General features: G+C 41.7%; 1 protein-coding gene across 3 annotated transcripts in view; it reads left to right on the top strand.

The window, feature by feature from the left end:
- The window catches only part of vps13b (vacuolar protein sorting 13 homolog B), a 263,370-nt gene that overhangs the window by 45,286 nt on the left and 200,012 nt on the right, over window positions 1-18,072 (top strand). For all 3 annotated transcript variants that reach the window (XM_028424569.1, XM_028424571.1, XM_028424570.1), the window contains one exon: window positions 10,466-10,650. In XM_028424569.1, coding sequence (XP_028280370.1) covers window positions 10,466-10,650 — 185 coding nt within the window. The remainder of the gene's footprint in view (window positions 1-10,465; window positions 10,651-18,072) is intronic.

Raw genomic sequence — 18,072 nt, 5'->3', positions numbered from 1 at the left:
TGCAGATCAATGCTCTCCTGTGGCCTTTCTGTCAGTCTTGGCCAGTACTTAAAAATAACACTGACAACCTCTCACTGAGTTTCCCTAATATGCTTAGAAAGTCCTGTGTTATGCTGTGTTGTGGGCATGCCTTTGAAGAAATATATAGTACATACACGCTCAGTCACAGTGTGCTCCAGGTGGCCCTGCCATGTGATCTGAATAGATGTTATTGTGATGTTACCTCAGTGTAAGTGAACACGTAATTCCCCAGATTCAGAGTTCAGATAGTTCTGCTGAAAGGAATTAGTTCTGCTTCATCTCACTCTGCTCATCCTCAGTTTAAGTTTAACTGGATGTTTCCGACACATGAACCGGTTAGCAGCACTTCTCGCATTTTCTATCAGTCGGCTGTTTGTTTTAGTGTCAGTCTCTTTCCTATGTAGATGATAATGCACTTGAGTTCAATGCACAGTGTTATGAGTTCTGTCATTGTAGAGTTGAAGTGACTCATATTTGACCCTTTCTGTCTAAGCGAGAGACATGACAGCCTACCTCCTGACCTCTGCAGTGAAAATCTAATAAACACAACCTGACAGTTTGCTCCTGGAAGAATGATGATGAGCAGGTTTGACAGACAACAGACAGTGGTTAGAAGAAAAGAAAGATACGAAGTGGTCAGCTTGACAAGTAGCAATCATTTTTAAGTAAATTATAATAAATGGCCAACAGCATAGATCTGGATGAGCTATAGGATTCCCATTGTGAACTTTATTTTTAAGACCATAAATGTATTACAGTATGTATGACAGACTTGGACGTTTCCTTTTCTAATGGGAAAAGCTGAGTCCAAAAGTGACACACTGGGTTATAGGAGCAGCCAAAAGATGCACTCCACCAGGTGGTAGCATTTAATGTGACTGTATTGATGTTTGTTTTGGAAATTCTCTTCATCACGGATGAGCATATTATCTCTGAGGAGAGCTATACGTGCTATTGGAACTTTACAAATAAAGACCACAGAGAGAGAGAGAGAGAGTGAGACACATGCACACATATATGTTTCAGCTGATAGCCAGCTCAGGCATCAACACGACTGCCAGATAAGCAGGAAGGTTTTGAGAGACACTGAAAATCTGTGAAGAGTAGACCCACCAGACCCAAGACTGCATAGAGGCTCATGCTTCTCACTGTGGGCAGCAAAGGAGGTTTCTCTTGGAAATTATATATCCTAACATCTGTTGCCATCTTTTATACTTACGTTCTTTTTAGTGCCATCCCATGGACACAGTTCAGTTGTTGTGTTTTAATGTCCCGGCCATAGTTAAAATTAATGTCAAAAATCCCTAAATGTAACTGTGAGAACTACTGTATTGTGTAAACTGTAAGCCTATCACTGCAGTAGCAGTGGCTTAGATTGCATAGTTACTGCATGCAGACTGTTTGCATTGCATGTGCTACTGTGGACTAACCAAGCTGTTTGGTTTGCAAAAAAAAATCAAGTCAAATGCACTTTTACTCCCGGTGAACTCCAGTGCAGCTGTAAGGCGTCAGGTTGTACAAATCCCCAATAAAAAGCAACGTATGTGCCCGCAAACTTCGTATGGACTGTGCTGCAAGTCTTAGTTTGTGTGGCTGTTAAACCTGTTATTCGAGATACAATCTGTGCCTACGAAAAAAAAAAAACACAGGAAAGAGTGTGGGAGGAGGGACGGGATGTTAGAAGTGCCACCTGCATCGATCTACCCAAAATCTAACCTCACTTTCACTTGAGCACACATGCACACACACTTGTGTGCTCACGCCATATAATATTCTTTGTGCAGTGCCACCTGACTGCAGAAACATATGGAGACAGGCCAAGGCCGGGGCCCACCAACCAACCAGCAAACCAGCAGCAGCAGCAGCAGCTTAGTGTGGTTCGTCGCATTGCAGGCCATAATTCAGGCCCACACCAACTTTTATGTGGCATTTTTAGCAGCCCCTGTTACTCACTCAGCTATTTCTGAGGGGATAATTTCTTAAAGCATGTGGCATTACAGGTGCATGTTATATAGCCACAAAAAGCCGAACTGCTTTGCAAAAAGTTTAAGGATAGAAAAGAATGTTGGTTTTCCCTTGATATCTAATTATTGGTCTAAGTCCATTACACTGTCAATGGTTAGTTCAGTTTTTAGCAATACCTGTAATATTTTTTTATGTGTAGTTGAGAAGTCCATTACTATGTCTGGAGCAGTAGTCTAGACTCTAGATTAGCTCATGTTGTGATTTATGAAGGCTGCTTGAGGCATCTGAGGCACGAGGCTTCTGGTGTGATTGTAATGCCTCATTGCCCCTGTTCATAGTTAGTCATAGCAAGCTGCTCCTGGTCTATGTCTCCAAGCACAGCCAAGAACAGGAGGACAAATGCTTTCTGTGTCCTTGAGTGGAGATCCAAGTCAAATTTAGCAAATGTACGTGAACAGCATTCAGTGGTGAGAACATTGACTGTGGCTGTTACATTTGTCTATGAGCCATTTTGGCAGGCAGTATCATTAACAAGTTGAACTGGAATAATCATTTTTCTGGAGAAAAGGGCTGATTTGGGAGTGGCTGCTAGGTGGAAAAAAAAAGTTACATTTCTGTGGGCCTGAGTGATTTTGATTTTGTGAATGACGTCACACACACAGCTACTGCTTCAGTGTTGATTTTTATAATCTTTATAACGGTCTCAGTTAAGACCCTACTCATCAATGTCTTCATGTAGACAGGATTGGAGTTACACAGAGCTGTTACTGAATGGTGAAGGATAACTGAATGACCTCAAATCAGCGTGTGGTTGCTGTGGTCATGCTCAGCTTTGAGTTGTGGTTCGGAGGCCATGAGAGCAGCGGGGGAATTCATTTAGTTGAACACATGCTCTCTGGGCCCTTCCCTGTTCTTGCAGAAACATGGGAATGTTTTTAGACAGAGGAAAAAAAAGAGAGTTTTTTTTTTTGCATGATGAAGCTGAGGGGACACTACAACAAGTAAGCTTTGTGTATTAACAGGTGTGTATTAAAACATGGAATGGCCTATGATGTAATATTGTTCCACTTTTCACTCTGAAGTATTGGGGTGTAAAGGGTTTGTAAGCTGCAAGGTAAAACATCATATTTCGTGTGGCACAGTCTATAAAATATTTCTGCCAACTTTTCGGCAAGGGATTTTTTTGTCCCCCTGCATCTGGTGTCAGACAGCTTTATATGGTCTTATTTCTGACAGAGATCAATGGATGTATTGAGGAGTGTTGTATAAAAAGGAAATGGCATCAGTCAATGTGAAGCTTGTGCTCTTAGTGATTGACATCTTCAGTCTGAGGAAAGCCTACACTCCTTTTAGTGGTCAGTGTGAGAAACTGTAGTCACTGCTGTAGACGCTGTGTACTTACCCCTGTGATTGTGAATTTGGTAGCTTAAATCAACATTGGTTCAACCCCAAAGTGTATGTTTTATGTTGTAATTCTTTCAAGAGGCAATATTCTTGCAATCCAAGAATATCTATTGAATGTTAATTTAACCATATAATGTATATGGAGGCACAGACAAGAGCCAAGATTGTGGATTCAGGAGCAGCTGTAGATGTTTTTAGTTGAATGAAAGACACCATTAATTCCTGAATTAGTCATCTGAGGAACTGAAGCTTGAGGGAGGGAAAACAGTGGGAAATAGGGAAGGATAGACGGATTATCAGCTCTGAGTGGATTATCATCTACTGTGGTGTGCATTCCACTGTCCTCTCCACCCCACCAGGCCTTGGTACCGCTCCATTGCTTCCTAGAAACGAACCCATCCAGTTTTCACTGCTTACAGTTAGTAATGAGGTACAGAAAACGTTGTTTTTTTTTGACCAGTTGCGGGAAAATGTATATTTTTTTTCAGTGACCATCTGTGTAAAGGTCAAGGGCCTTGAGAGAAAAAATACCGTAGAGGACTAACTTGAAATAAAGGACAGCCGGTGCTTCCGTTAGCTGCTACAGTTGTTTTGATAAGGACCGCGAAAAATCTGTATTGGGTTTGCAGGCTGTGGAGCTAAAGGTCTCCTATCTCTGTGTGTCCTTAAAAGGAGCCGCATGTCCTCCACAGCTGGACATGTTGGACAGAGTGCAGGAAGCTGCATGCACACACAGACACACCATTTTGCACACACATACACATAGACCTCTTGATGTGTTTTCCTTTAACGCCTGATGAACCACGTCATTGCCATTTTCTCGCCTTGCGGCCTGCAGCTGTCTGCACAACTTGATTAAAACATTTCTTTTAGTAATCCCTGTGTAATGAAGCCCTCTCCTGAGAATGGATCTCCCTGTGTGTGTGTGTTCATGTGTGTCTGTGTGAGGGTTGTGTGCATACGTGTGTGTTTTGGGTTAGGGGTGCTCCAGATGGGGGGGAAAGGGGAGGGCTGTGTGTATGTGTGTGTGTGAAAGAGAGTGTGGAGTGTTTTCTCTCTATGAAGAGTTTCGGCTGTTGAGGACCAATGATTGAGAAATGCACACATGTAACACCTTTGACCCAGGGGAACAACAAAAGTCTGAGCTGTAGCCACAAATACAGTCCATGCCTTCCTCTAACCCATTCCCACGTCAGGCACGAAGACTTTAAAGAGTTTGGTAATGGATGCAATCAGATTTGAGCTGAGAGATTTAATTGTAATCACTTAATTGTATCTGCAAAATTAAAACACAAGCTTGAAGGTAATAAAATAAAAAGAGGTAAAAAACATTATACAAGTCTGATGAGCCTCAGTGAAACATGTGAGGCCTGGAAAAAATATGTCACTTGGAAACATATTTTTAATTTTAATGCAAAATTGATTGATTGATTACCCTCCTTACCTGCTCAGGTCTAGTTCAGAATACACAGAAGTAATCACCAGCGTGAGTCATTTATGGCAGCAGCTGCTGAAATCAGCATTTGCTAAATTTCCTGTATCAGAGGCTCTGCTGCAGCTCCAGCTTCATTTCCCATCAAGCCAATGACATAGACCATGTACAGTCAATGAAGCAAATGACTTGAAAGAACATTATGAGAAACTGCAAAGAAATACATAATAAATGATTTGGAGGTAACATTTATTATTTTCCCCTCAGTTTATTTATTTATGTTTGGCTGAGGAGTTTTTCCCGTAGTAGTAGCTTTTTTTTTTTTTTTTTTTTTAGTCATTTAACCCATTTGACCTCCAGGTGGTAAAATGACGAGTGTCTCCCTCCCCCCAGGTTGGCCACTTGAGGTGTTTTTGTTCATTGTGAAGTGCTTGCATGATTTATAATCTTCATTTGGAGGCTTTGCAAGACACTGTAGTGAGTCTTTTGTAGTGAGATAAAAGAGGGGACTTGAGAGCAACTCATAAGTCACTCTGGTTATTTTCAAGAGGGGTCAGTGACCTCAGCTTGGAGAGATTGGGAATTCTGCAATATTTCAGATCAATCTGCACTACGACGACAAAAGACAAAAAAAAAAACGTAACGTTACATGCTGTCAGTCTCTCCTTTGCCTCTATTTATAGTGAGATTCCCTCTGAAATTCAGAAAACAATAGCTGCTGAGGAGTTTGTTAACTGCTTGAATTAGGGAGTGTTTGCAGTGTATAATTAAGGCAGGAGTGTGACAGTGAATGATGTGAATAAACTTTAGATAACTTATCACCAGTCTCTAGACAGTGGCTATCTGTTTTATCTATCAGACAAATATGTCAGCCTGTAATGGATTGGTTTGGCATTGCTGTGGACTTTGTAAATAGAGTGAGATAAGTTAAAGTCAAGAGAAAGTTGTGCATTGTGAAGCTTGTTAAAACTGTTTGACTTGTTTTTTTTAACTTCCTTGAAATTGTTTTGAGTCCTACTGGAATTTCCTATTATTTAAATCCCATTATGGACAAAATCCACCTGTGTCAGGAAATCTGTTCGTCTCTGTGTTTGTCTCCCTCTTTGTCTGTGGTCCATTGAAAGACCAGACACCTTGCTCCACATCTCCTGCTGGCGTCCTGGTCCCCACAGCTGTCTGTGCCGCTGTATTTTGGAAAGAGTGAGGCAACTGATTTTTGGTACTTTGCAGGGAATGAGTAATAACAAAAATGTATGTTCTGGAAACTGTAAGCCAGTTCCAAGCTTGTATTCTGGGACTCTATGTAAACCATTAGACCAGCTGCTCATGGCAGTATTCTTTCAATTATTGCAAAATGCTGATCTTAAAGAAATAATGGCCCTAAACACCAGACATTATAGCTTTCTTTTTGTGTTGCTTTCTCAGTTTTCTTTCTTCTTGGCATCGTATCAAGATCGCAGTTCTTCACAGGGCATCTTCACGCACACAAGGCACTCCAGCCTTATTTAATTAGGCTACCTTTATTTTCTTCTGTAAAAGTACAAAGCAACAACATGCCAGTTACATACCCCCCCCCACTCCTGCTTTAGTTTGTACTGGAGCTTTACCAAATTACTGTTTTAATGAGAGTCCTCATGTTGGGTATTATTTTACCTGGAGAATAACATATGACCTGCACATTTGTGGTTTCTGTCGTTCTGCTGCATGCTCTCTCTTTCCCACATTCTTACTTGTGTTTGCTGCATAGTTTGTTTATATTATAGTTACAGAAAATGCATTTGTTTACTATTATAGATGTTTATCATAGTTCACACTATGTGCTTGTGTGACAGCACGTGTTGGCATGCATATAGTTGTGCCTTTTGCCAACGTTTCTTTATGTGTGTCTGTACAGGTATGCACATTTTTGTGCTTGTTTTTATATGCATGTGTGTGGCCTCTGTATCACACACTGTTAGCTACAACCACAGCTGTATTTGTCTAAGTATAGTTGTGACCACAGTCAGACCAGACCAGAAAGTTGATTAGCCTGAGAACTATTGGACTGAATGGAGCTCAGCTATTATGGGAAATGGGCACGATAAATTGTTGGGATACACATAGATTGTTAACAGTGAATGCTCGGCTTCTGTATTGATATGTTGTGATGGATAATGTATCATTAGATTATCATAAAACACAATATATTTTCGAGAATCTTCTTTTAATTCCAAGCACTTTAATTCATATTTCAATAACACTTGTTAATGACTAAAATAATTACATAATCTGTGCCTGTTTTATGTCAACATCTGAGCATGTACACAGAGGAAACAGGCAAGGCAAAGAGTACCACAGCTGGTGCGGTGCACATGATTCTGACTCACGTCTCCTGCACAACACCATTCCCTGTTTCGCCTGATTTTGACAGGTACACTGGACAGACAGACTCGGTGCCAGCCACTCAACCAGTCTGATACTTACCCAGTCTGCCAACCGGCCTGTCGTAGCCCTGGTCTAGTTCTTTGTCACTCAGTCACGGCTCCTACAGGGGACAGGTCGGGAAATGAGGCTAATGTTGTTGAAATACACCAGAGGAAAGCATTTTTCATTGGCTGAAATTGAAACACCTAATTTTTCATAGCTCCTGGCTAATTTTGATTTCCTTATTCCTGGTGGGCACAGGGTTTTAATAAAAAAAAGTTATTGACTTAAAAGACCAATGTGAGGTCAGAAACAGTCTTTTCAATGAAAGACTGAAGTTTGAGCCAGGGACCTGATTTCTTAAATTATGAGTCAGGACCTGAAATAGAGTTGTAGGCCCACTTCTGGTGGGTCTCAACATTATAGAAGTACCTTGCTTTAATGAGTTTGGCTCCCCAGACTACAGAGTCTGTATATAGGTTTCTACACTGTTACAGTAAAATACGTTTTGTTTGTTGCACTGTTCTTACGCCACACTCTGTTGGTTCTTTTTTTACTGCAGGTAATGCTGCAGGTGTTACTTTACCTCTTAAATGCTTTTGTTTCCTTCAAAGCTTGTGGTAACTGTGAAACGAGTCCTGCCAGAAAGCTGTTTACCATGTTGCAGCAAGAAACACTGACCGTGCCAGCTACTTAATGAAATCCGATGAGTGCCTGGCTGTCCTCACATCCAGCATTCCAAAAACACCCTAATGAGAGTTTCTGCTTCTCATTTAATTCCAGGATCCAAGTTGCTGTTCGCAAAGAATTGGGCATAATATAATAAAAACAGGTGCATAATTAAAGTTTTAGGGGACCACATGCACATGACAGCTCCCCTTAAACGCTATAAACACTCAAATAAGCCAACAAACTTTCATCCTTTGCCAGTTCTCTCATTGAAGTGGCTTTGCAGGCACATTTGCTCTGCATGTGGGGACATTGTTGTTGCCGGGTCCCCTTCACTTTCTTTTGTTCAGTGCAATATTTTGCCATGTACACAGCACACACAGTGCACACATTTAAACAGTTGAAAATCAGGTTGAATGTCTTGGTGTATAGTTTGCAACATTATTGTTTTTTAATTTTGGAACAGCATGGCATTGCACGTTGTACCCTCATGCCAGATGCCCCATATGTAGTGGGAATGTCAGTGCACTGTCACGGTAGACTCATTGACCTTGTCAGGTTTGGACTTTCTTTGTTTTTCCTGTACTTTTACATCTCTCTTTATCGCACCCTCTCTCGCTCTCTGTCTCATAGTAGAGACAGCAGGCGGTTAAGAACTCTGGGCCTGCCTGTGTGCAGCTAACAGTTCATGTCACCCTGCCGAACCACCCAGGAGCAGAAGAAAGGGAAAGAAAGATAAAGAGACTCTGAGAGAAGGAGAGGGAGGGAAGCAGAGGAGTTAAACGATTGCAGAGCTGCTGAGCGCAGAGAAAAAGAGAGAGAGAGAGAGAGACCCCGTGACATATCCCACACTCTGAACTGGGACCAAAATGGATGTGTGATTAAATGAACTGTGATGCTCTTTCCTGACACGCTGCAGCCATCCCTGGAATTAGTCACAGTTCTATTTTCACCCAAAACTCCTCTCATAGGGCAGCACCTCTCTGCTTCCATTACAATATGTACTCAAGAGAGCATATGTGTGCATGAACACACACACACACACACACACAAATACTAGTGTATTTGGGCAGAGGGCACTGCCAGCCCTCAAAAACCTAGCCCAAGAACCTCTCAGAAGACAAGAGAGGAAAACAGTAGTGGAACCAATGAGGTTTGTTTTGCTATGTTTAGTTCAGGCTTCCTATGTGTTTTTCCAGCGACTAGAGTTTCCTACAGATGCAGAGGGATGGGAAAATGAGGGTAGAAGGAAGATCTGAGAGATAGAGATCAGTAGTTGTGACAATGACAGTTGCTCTATCATCCTCTGTATTGTAATTCCATGCCTTGTTTGGTGTGTGTTCCCTCCTTCTGTTGTTTTGATGGATGATATCGTTAGAACTGAAGAGCCATTACTTCACAGCTTGGATAGCTAGTAGATCTTCCAGGCCTGATTTGTGGATTTGATTGGCTATGTAAGTGTAAGATTTTTATGTGTGTGCCACTGGAGAAGAAGTGTGTTTAATGAGTGAGTAGACAGTGAATAGGGGAGACAGTAAGGGGAATACTAGAAGGAGGGAATTAAAGAACGAGGGGGGAAAAAAAGCAAGTTTGTATGTGTGTGTCGGATGATAAATGAGAATATGGTCCGCTGAGGTTCTGATGGACAGGGGCCTGGAGGACTCCATCGGACTGTGCTGTTACCTCATCCCCCCGAACGCTCAACTCATCAGCTTGTCATCCGCACAGACTCACACAACCTCTCCCTCCACACTCTTGGAGACAGATGAAATGTTAAATGCATGGAGATTCTTTTCAGGGTCAGGTTTCTGGGCTGTACATCTTTTCACATAAATCATCATCACAGTTTTGACGGAGGGGAGAGAAGGGTCGGCAAACTCAACTTACCTGCCAAGTAACTAAGGAAAGCTTGGCTCACACTTGGTACTTCTTCAATTTGCTGTTGGAATGTACTTCTACTTATTTGGCCCTTTGTACTATCAATGAGCTGTTTTATATTGCGATGTGATATTGATGGATTTGTGGAAGTTGTGAACCATTTGTTTCCACCAGTGTCTATTTCTTTCAGTGTGTATTGGCATTTATGTGTACCTCTCCATTCTTCATTCAGTTGGTTCATTTTTTTTTACTCTTTCCCAGCTACATCAGCTACATCCCAGCTAGCGACATCAACAATTTGTTGTGTATAATTACAAACTAAACTAGGACTACAAACAAACAAGTGTTTTGATACTCAAATACTTGCCGATTATTTTTGTGATTACTCAAGTACTCGGATCACGCATAAATGTCATAGTTTTTTCCATATATACGGCAGCATCTAGATACCTGCTTTGGACCACTGCAGTGTCATTGCTTCAGCCCGCGACCATCTCCATGACCGGCGCCAAAACCGTGTGTGTGCGCACGTATGCGGCTCAAAACGCTGATCATCCCGCTACGCTATGAGAGAATCTCCCCCAATGATGTCACTAGAGAGTCATCGAGCACTAAATTAGTTGTGATGCATTTTGCCCTCGAGTAATCGTTGCAGCCCTAAACTAAACCTTTGTCTTGTTCCTTCTCTTGCAGGAGCAAAAGGTCCTCAGTCCCCACTACAGAGTGTATTTTTGAGCTTCCCCACTTCACTATCCAGGCCACAAGAGCCCAGACGCTTCTACTCCACGGAATCTGTCAAAGCTGGACCCACAGCATGGTCAATGGCGCCCCTATGACACTCAGTGAAAGTCTGCTCAATGAGGTGTACAAAGCCCCAGGTAAGCCTTCATTCTGCATGGCTGCGTCCTGCACCATGGTAACTATAATATGTGTTAACTATGACCGTGTCTAGGAAAAAAGAATCACAGGTATTAGTATTTGTGTGTTTTTACTTGTTGACAGCAATCAGATACATTTTAGGGGGTTCCAATATTGTGAGTTTCTAAACCTTGACAAAGGTAATGATCCTGAAGTTAATGCTGATCCAAATAGTGTGACAGAACCAGACTCCATCCTTTTTCCTTTTAAATTTTTCACCAATGTAAATCACTTGTATGTAGTTCATGGTTTTGTGTGTGATGATGTGTTTTTTGACCCCTTGGACTTTTCCAGTAAGCGGCACTAAGATGTTTTTTGTTGTGCAGTCAAAACAGAAGGGAAACCTATATGTGTCTAAAGAGAAATTCAGTAATAATAATTCTGCAATGGCATTTTAGTCACTTGACCAAACAAAGAAAAGCACAGTGAAGATTTATGGATTTGTTGTGTTCTTTAAAAGCTCAATAGTCATAGAAAAAAAGATCATCTGGTCTTTTTTAAACCAGTGTATTAGAAGTTAATGCGGTCATTGTTGTGCCTGTTTTATTGAAATCTCTTTCTTCTCATAAAGAACATTTAGTGTCCTTTATTTGTTTAGTTTTACATAAAATGAAGTTTGTTCCTCTGTACCAGTGAATTGTCAGGAGAGATATATGGGACTGGCTAGGGCTAAAAGTGATTTGACTCTCTTAGGAAAAGTTTTACACACATTTTTGAGGGCTCAGCTCATGTGCCAGACTATCATTCACGGAAAACAAGTCAACCTGATAGTAGCTAGTGAGCAGCAAATTGGCTGCAGACCTTATACCAGGGCTGCAAGCACATATCTGAAAGTGTAAGTTCATGCGAGACACTTTAAGATCAATTTGTCTTGTGCCCAGTGTGGGGTACTGGACCTGCAGCCGAGGGTAAATTAACTCTGAAACGCTTCATGTGGCCTAGGATGCCTTAATGGTCAAATAATAAATTTTGCCCCTTGTTAAAGAAAGGGAGGGGAGTCTGAATTCAATAAAACAGTAGCGTTTTTCATGACGGTAGCATCTGGACAGTCCTCTGGAGAGCCTGGGATTTTCCAACTCATTAGGATCATGTTGTTTGGTATGCCGTCAACATTCTCCCTCGGCCAAGCCAGCCAAGCTACCTTTTTCACCGTTGTGTAGCCGCCAAAATTTATGAAACTGGTCTCCCGTGGAGTGAAGTCAAATATTCCTCTCCCCTCATTCTGCCTTTCTCTTGGAAGGAGGCTTGAATAGCGACATGGAGAAACATTTGCACATCTGGTCCATGTGCTGGCAGGTTAGAAAAAGAGCAGTGGGGGAAAGAGTTTGTGCTTAGAAGGCAGGAGATTGAAGGGGAATAGGTGATGTGTTGTGTAAGCATATGTTAAACCCGGAAAATATTTAGCAATAATTCCTATGATATAACCAAAGATGTCTAGTACTGTATCTGCTTTTAAATTGTGTTGACACTCATAAACCTTCAGGAAGATGTTAGCTGCCCCCGGTCCCTCTCAGGTTTTGGTGTCTGAGTGTGGAGGAGAAATGGAAACAAGGTGGTAAGGAGGTGAAAGTAGTGCAGTTAGTAGAGAAGAATATAATGTTGCATGCACGGTTGTGATCCTTGTTTGCTCTGGTGTGATTGATTGTCTATGCTTGCTGAATAGTTTTGGTTCCTGTGGGCACTGTGGTTGTGTCCACACTGTAACATCATGATGGTATCTTGCAAGCATTTGGTTGCTTTCTTTCCCACCTACATCTCTGATCTTATCCCCTATCTGAGATTAACCTAGTGTGAATTCTGCAATGAAAGTAGTGTCATAATTCTTAAAGGAAACATTGTCTAGATGCAGTGCTTTTAATTTTACATGTTTAAAAAAACCATCTTGCGGTTTGGTGCAGTGTAATTGGGCGAACATTCTATATTTGTTCCTGGGTCATCTGGTACATAGGATGTTGTTATGTAGGACGAGATTGCTGCACACAAATGCTGAGGTTGAATTATCAACAAAAGCTGTTAACTTTGAAGATGTCCACTTTAATTCTTTTAGGAATCTGCACTCCCTTTTACCCTTTTGATGTTTCAGGGTTTTTTTGTTGTGGAAGGTGTTTCATATTGAGGTCTAGCTGATAACACAGATGGTCAGTGTCCTTCACAGGATGGGGCCATTTTGGTAGATGATTTTAATTCTTGTTCAAAGGAAATTGTACCATTGTGCAATGGACAAACTCCACAGCTTTTAATCTTAAGGTAGTGACAGACTTCTTCAAAATGTTTAAAGCAACATTCAGAGACTTAAATTCATTGCAGCTGACTGGAACGCAGCCGCTAGGACTTGTAATACTTTAAGTTACTGTGGTGTACTGTGACAAGTACAGGAGTAGCACAGTGCATTGTATATGCTTCTCTAGCGCAGAGATGAGTGAAATCAGAAAACAGACCATAAAACCTTATTTTCTTTAAAAAATCAGACGTTGTCAGTCATTGCCTTTTGCATGACTGGTTGGTTTGTCACACAGCTTCCAGTTCTGCTGTAGTGTGCTTGGCTCAGAGCCTTCTGTGGTGACACATTATTACATTATTCTCCTTCGCATTCCATCAAAGCCAACACCAGTGTTGTATCGGTCAGCTCTGCAGCAAAAAGCATGGCACACTTCTTTGCCGTTTTAATTATCTTTCTGTCTTTGGCTGTCGTTATGCTGCTCATTGTCTCATAGCTTTCCTCTTGATTGTCAGTGGCCAGCACTCTTATATGTTGTCTTTGTTTTTACTTCCAAGATACTTTTGTGGTCTGCAGTAGCAGCAGTAGTAACAGTAGTAGAATGGAGCCTGTAATTCCTGTCTACCGCTGCTTCTAGCCACTACTAACCTCAGATTCAGTGACATGCTGACCACAGTGACCTCCCACACATAACTGGAGTCTGCATGCATTTGTGAGTGAGTGTACAGTATACTGTGCATAACAGTATGGTGAGTGTGTGTCTGATTTTTGGTACTGGAAAATATAATAGCACAAATTTTCTCATTACCATCTGTTCAGTGGAACTAAATGAATTATGTTATACTCAAGCTGGGTTTAAACCTCTGTTTGTCTTCTCTGAAAAACCAGCTTGAGTATAATGTAATTATATGCAATTCTTTTTGCAATACAGCAAAGAAGCCACACTCCAGACCTGCCAAACAATGCATATGTGTGCTTTGGATAAAGATACAGAAGTTCAAACAGTTACATGTTATTGACACCAGTCTTTCACATTTTCATGCCATGAAACCATGAAATTAAAAGATATGTCATATGTTTTAAAAATTGAGCAAACAATGCCTGGAGCAGTATTTGTTTGTGTGTATGTTTCTCTTGGATATAGGTCTGTGTGTATGCTCCAATGTTTCATCCTTGTATCTCATTGATTAAACAGAAATTAGTCTTGGTTGTGTTTGTGTGTGGGACAAAGCAGCAAACTTCCCAGATGACAGTGATGCACGAAACTTGAACAAGCTTTTTAAAGAACATGACTGGTTTTGCCTACCCATTCCTTTTAAACACAGGCAAGGGTCAGCAAGTAGCATGTTTTTACTACTTGTGCTATTTACCTATAAATGAGTTGTAATTGAGCGGAAATCTTTGGTTACAGTCTTAGCTCTGCAGCTCTGTGGGGCACAATGGCTCGAGCTTAACTTTGACCCTAGCTTTGTTTCGCCGCCATGTCAAAGGCGAAAAAAATCAGCATAAAATTGGCATTTCCGCCACTGATGAATGCAGCTTTAATGCAGCCATCACAGCTGGTTTTCTAGCCACAAAGCTCTGTGGTGGTCTGGAAAGGACAAGGGTGGGGTGGGGGGTTCGGTAGAAGTTGGTCGATGGTGGTCACCAGCCGTGCTCGAGATGATTGCTGGGTGATATATGAGCTGTGACATAGCTTTAGCATGACAGATATAGGAGGGAAAGAACAGAGGTAGAGGAAGAGAGAGAGTGAACACTATAATGAGCCGAATGAAAAATGAAAGAGACAGGAATATAAAGGCTGAAGGGAAAAGTGACAGAATGAAAGAAATAAAAAGACTGAGAGTGGTGCTGACCTCTGCACCCAGAATTACAACTGGCCATTGGTTTGCTTTATTAAACCCAGCTCTGGCACCTAATAGAGTGTTAGGTTAGGCACAGGCGCAGAAACATTCATATGTGCAGATGCATGCCCACCTCCATCTTTAGTAGATCCTCTATGTACTTCTGAACTCATACCATATGATCCCATTTAAGGCAAATGACAGCAAGCCAATGCTCTCATTGCATAGCGACTAGAGGCATGTTGATAATATTAGTGGAGAACTTTTTTTTTTTTTGCTTTTGCTCATAACCATATCATTATTAAAACAAGTCCTTTGTTTTTACTTCTCTCTGCACTTACAGTGTGGAGGAGAGGTAGGAAGGACTGGGGGTTTAAGGACAAAACTGGAAGAAAGCTTATTCAAGGTCACATTAGAGAGACTTATTTAGACTTTTCTTCACACTGATATTTCCCATTGCTTGGAAACAAATGTGACCTCTTAGACCATGTCAACAGTGGTTTTTACGCATTTCTGCACTGCATGAAAAAGGCTGCTCCTGTCATGGCCAGCAGTTCACATCCCTGTGATCTAACTGCCTTCAGGAGCATGAGTCTGACGCAAATCCCCCTGTGACGCTGCAGCACAATAAGTGTCGGTAATAGTTCTGTGTTGTTGGAGGGGAAAAGTGTCCATTTTCATAACGCTCTATCACCTCTGTAATCTAATCCCTGCAATGTTGTTCACTTAATGTTGTCTGGTCCCAGAATTTACCCGACTATCTTCTTTTCCTCCTTTACCCCCCGCTGCGTTTCTCTCTCCAGCTTTTGCTAGCATTCTCCTGGCTATGATACTGAACAGAGGAGGTTGCATTCTGCTCGACGTTTTACTGTTTTCCTGGGCTTGACTTGGCCTTCTTGCTTACAACATTAATGTTCCACGTCTATTATTCAAGACAAGCCAGAGGTACATGCAGCTTTGTCATGTCACATAATGAGCCCATACACTTAGCTCATGGAGATTGTTTTGAAAGTCCATTTTCATTGTTCTACAATGAAAGTGAAAGGAAGGACGAGAGCCCTTTTTATGGTCTGTGGTTGTCACAAATGTCAGTAAAGAGATGGGAAGCTTAATGAAAACCCTGAGATGTCTGTTTCAGCGTGGCCTGGCCTCTCACTCAAGTATCCATGCTTCTTTGAAGAGGTAACTTATTGGTTTGAGAGAAATTTCTGCCTGTCTTCTTGTCTGCTTCACGGATTGACATCAGGACAGGAAGAAAAGCAAGTGGGGAAGGAAAGAAAGAGGCCTTTTTCATCCATACGCAACCTTATTTCTGACATTAAAAACACGTTGTGTCAGCATCAGAGAACCGATAAATAAATCTTGGATGGAACTTGAGACGGTTCTTGTCAATGAAAACTTCAATGAGCTACAGACGGCTCTCGCTCCACTCCTGGCAGATTGTGATGATGTTTTAAGTCAATCCAGACTTAGGCCTTTCCTACTTTCCTTTTGTCTTTGTGAAGCTGTCTGCTCTTTCTCTGTTGCTCACTTCAGTCCCGAAATAACAAGAGAAGCCACTGGAGCTGATGCAAAACAGAAGTTTGTTGTGTTATCCCTCAATTAGACATCAGATCCCATGGACATTTATAGTCTTAATGGGATCAGAGGAACATGAGGTACCTGAGGTATGGTTCTCTGTCAACTTTCACAAAACTTGCACAAGCAACTGGTGTCTTCTGATACTCATCGCGGAACATCAGTGTTGTCACTTCTCACCATGGTTCTCTGTTCATCATTCTTCATTTCCTCACACTGTTCGCTCAGCTTCTGGGGAAAGAAATCAGAAGTGAACTGAAAGTGCGCCAAAGATTTTCTCCCCGTTTGTTTGAATAGTAGCCCACTTTTTCGTCATGGGAAATAAGATGTGATTCCACGCATGTTGGAGAACATGGATGATCCCAGTGCAGGATCTGGAAGCCCGAGTTCCAGATCCAGCTTTTTTATTTTTCTTCTCTGATATGAATCATTGATGGTTTCTCAAAGGCATCATTCCACTTACCACTAAATCCAATATACAATTGGCAGTGTATAGTTTTTAAATTGGTTGTTGATCTAAAGATCTATCATGCTTTTAGAAGCCTGGCTGGTAGTTGAGTATGGCAGTTTAGTTAGCTGGCCAAGCATGGTTGAAGCAACGTTTCTGGAGATTTAAGCTTTGGAACTGGAACATTCAGCTCATCACGTGGAGGTTAAACTGAAATATGATATGAAACCTCGCCTCATAGCTTTAGTTTATAAAGCATTACTGAGGTAAAGACTTGTCAGTCAATGTGTCATCAGCAGAAGATGGGTTAAACAGACGAGGTGTGCAGTTATAGGATGTATACACAGAATATAAGATAAACCCATTAGAGCATAGTGTGATCTGAAAGTAAATAATGTTATCCATCCATCCATCCATCCATCCATCCATTCATTCTTTCATGAGCGATGTAACTTAATTGTGTAACTAAAACTGTTAATCTGATAACAAGTTAGTTGGCTTAAGAAGTCGCTGCATAGCTCATACAAAAAAACAAGCATCACTGAGACATGAAACAAAAAGGACTATAAGTTTGGCTTAAAGCACCCACAGCAGACTGCTCCGAATGTTACCAAGCCCTGAATCAATGACAGTCCTAAATAAATCTGTTTGTATTTATGTCATCTGGTAGTGTCTGCAGAGCTAGCTCCCTGCTGTGAGCCAACCGTCCCATCTAAGGGTAGCGACTAGTGCCGACTGAGCACATAGCTCCACGTCACAGGGCCATAAATTTCCACTGTAACTCCTATTGAAGTGCCTCAGCAGCACCGAAACCCCAGTCACGTCTTGGCTACCACCACACACAGACACAGTCAGCCTCTGCAAAGCTGAGACGTAAATATTGATCTCAGTGGATTATTAGTAAACAGAATGCTCGGCTCATTTTCTCTTTCATTCTCTCCCATAAGGCAAGTGGAGAGGGGAGGGGAAAGCCTGAGAAAAGGAACAAACATGAGTGAGAGAAAGAGAGAGAGAGAGAGAGAGAGAGCAGTAATCCAGAGTTGCATTTCAGCAATAGAGAGGCTGGTTTAGCGTCATTAGCTGCGGTCTGTAGTTTCGAGCATCTCTCGTGGTGGAACCACACTGGCATTCCATCCTGGCTTCTACTTCAAAGCTAGAATGCCCCTGTTTCTTATGCTAACCAAATTTGTCAAGGCAGCATTAGGCTGGGGATATGGGAGATTGAGAGGCAGCCCCTCTCATCCAGAACTGTGTTTTAATGACCTATCTCACCACTGGCTAATCATCTCCTTAC

Source organism: Parambassis ranga, chromosome 16 (genome assembly GCF_900634625.1).
Source record: "Parambassis ranga chromosome 16, fParRan2.1, whole genome shotgun sequence".
Classification (NCBI taxonomy): domain Eukaryota; kingdom Metazoa; phylum Chordata; class Actinopteri; family Ambassidae; genus Parambassis; species Parambassis ranga.
This window is presented reverse-complemented; position numbering and strand designations above follow the sequence as displayed.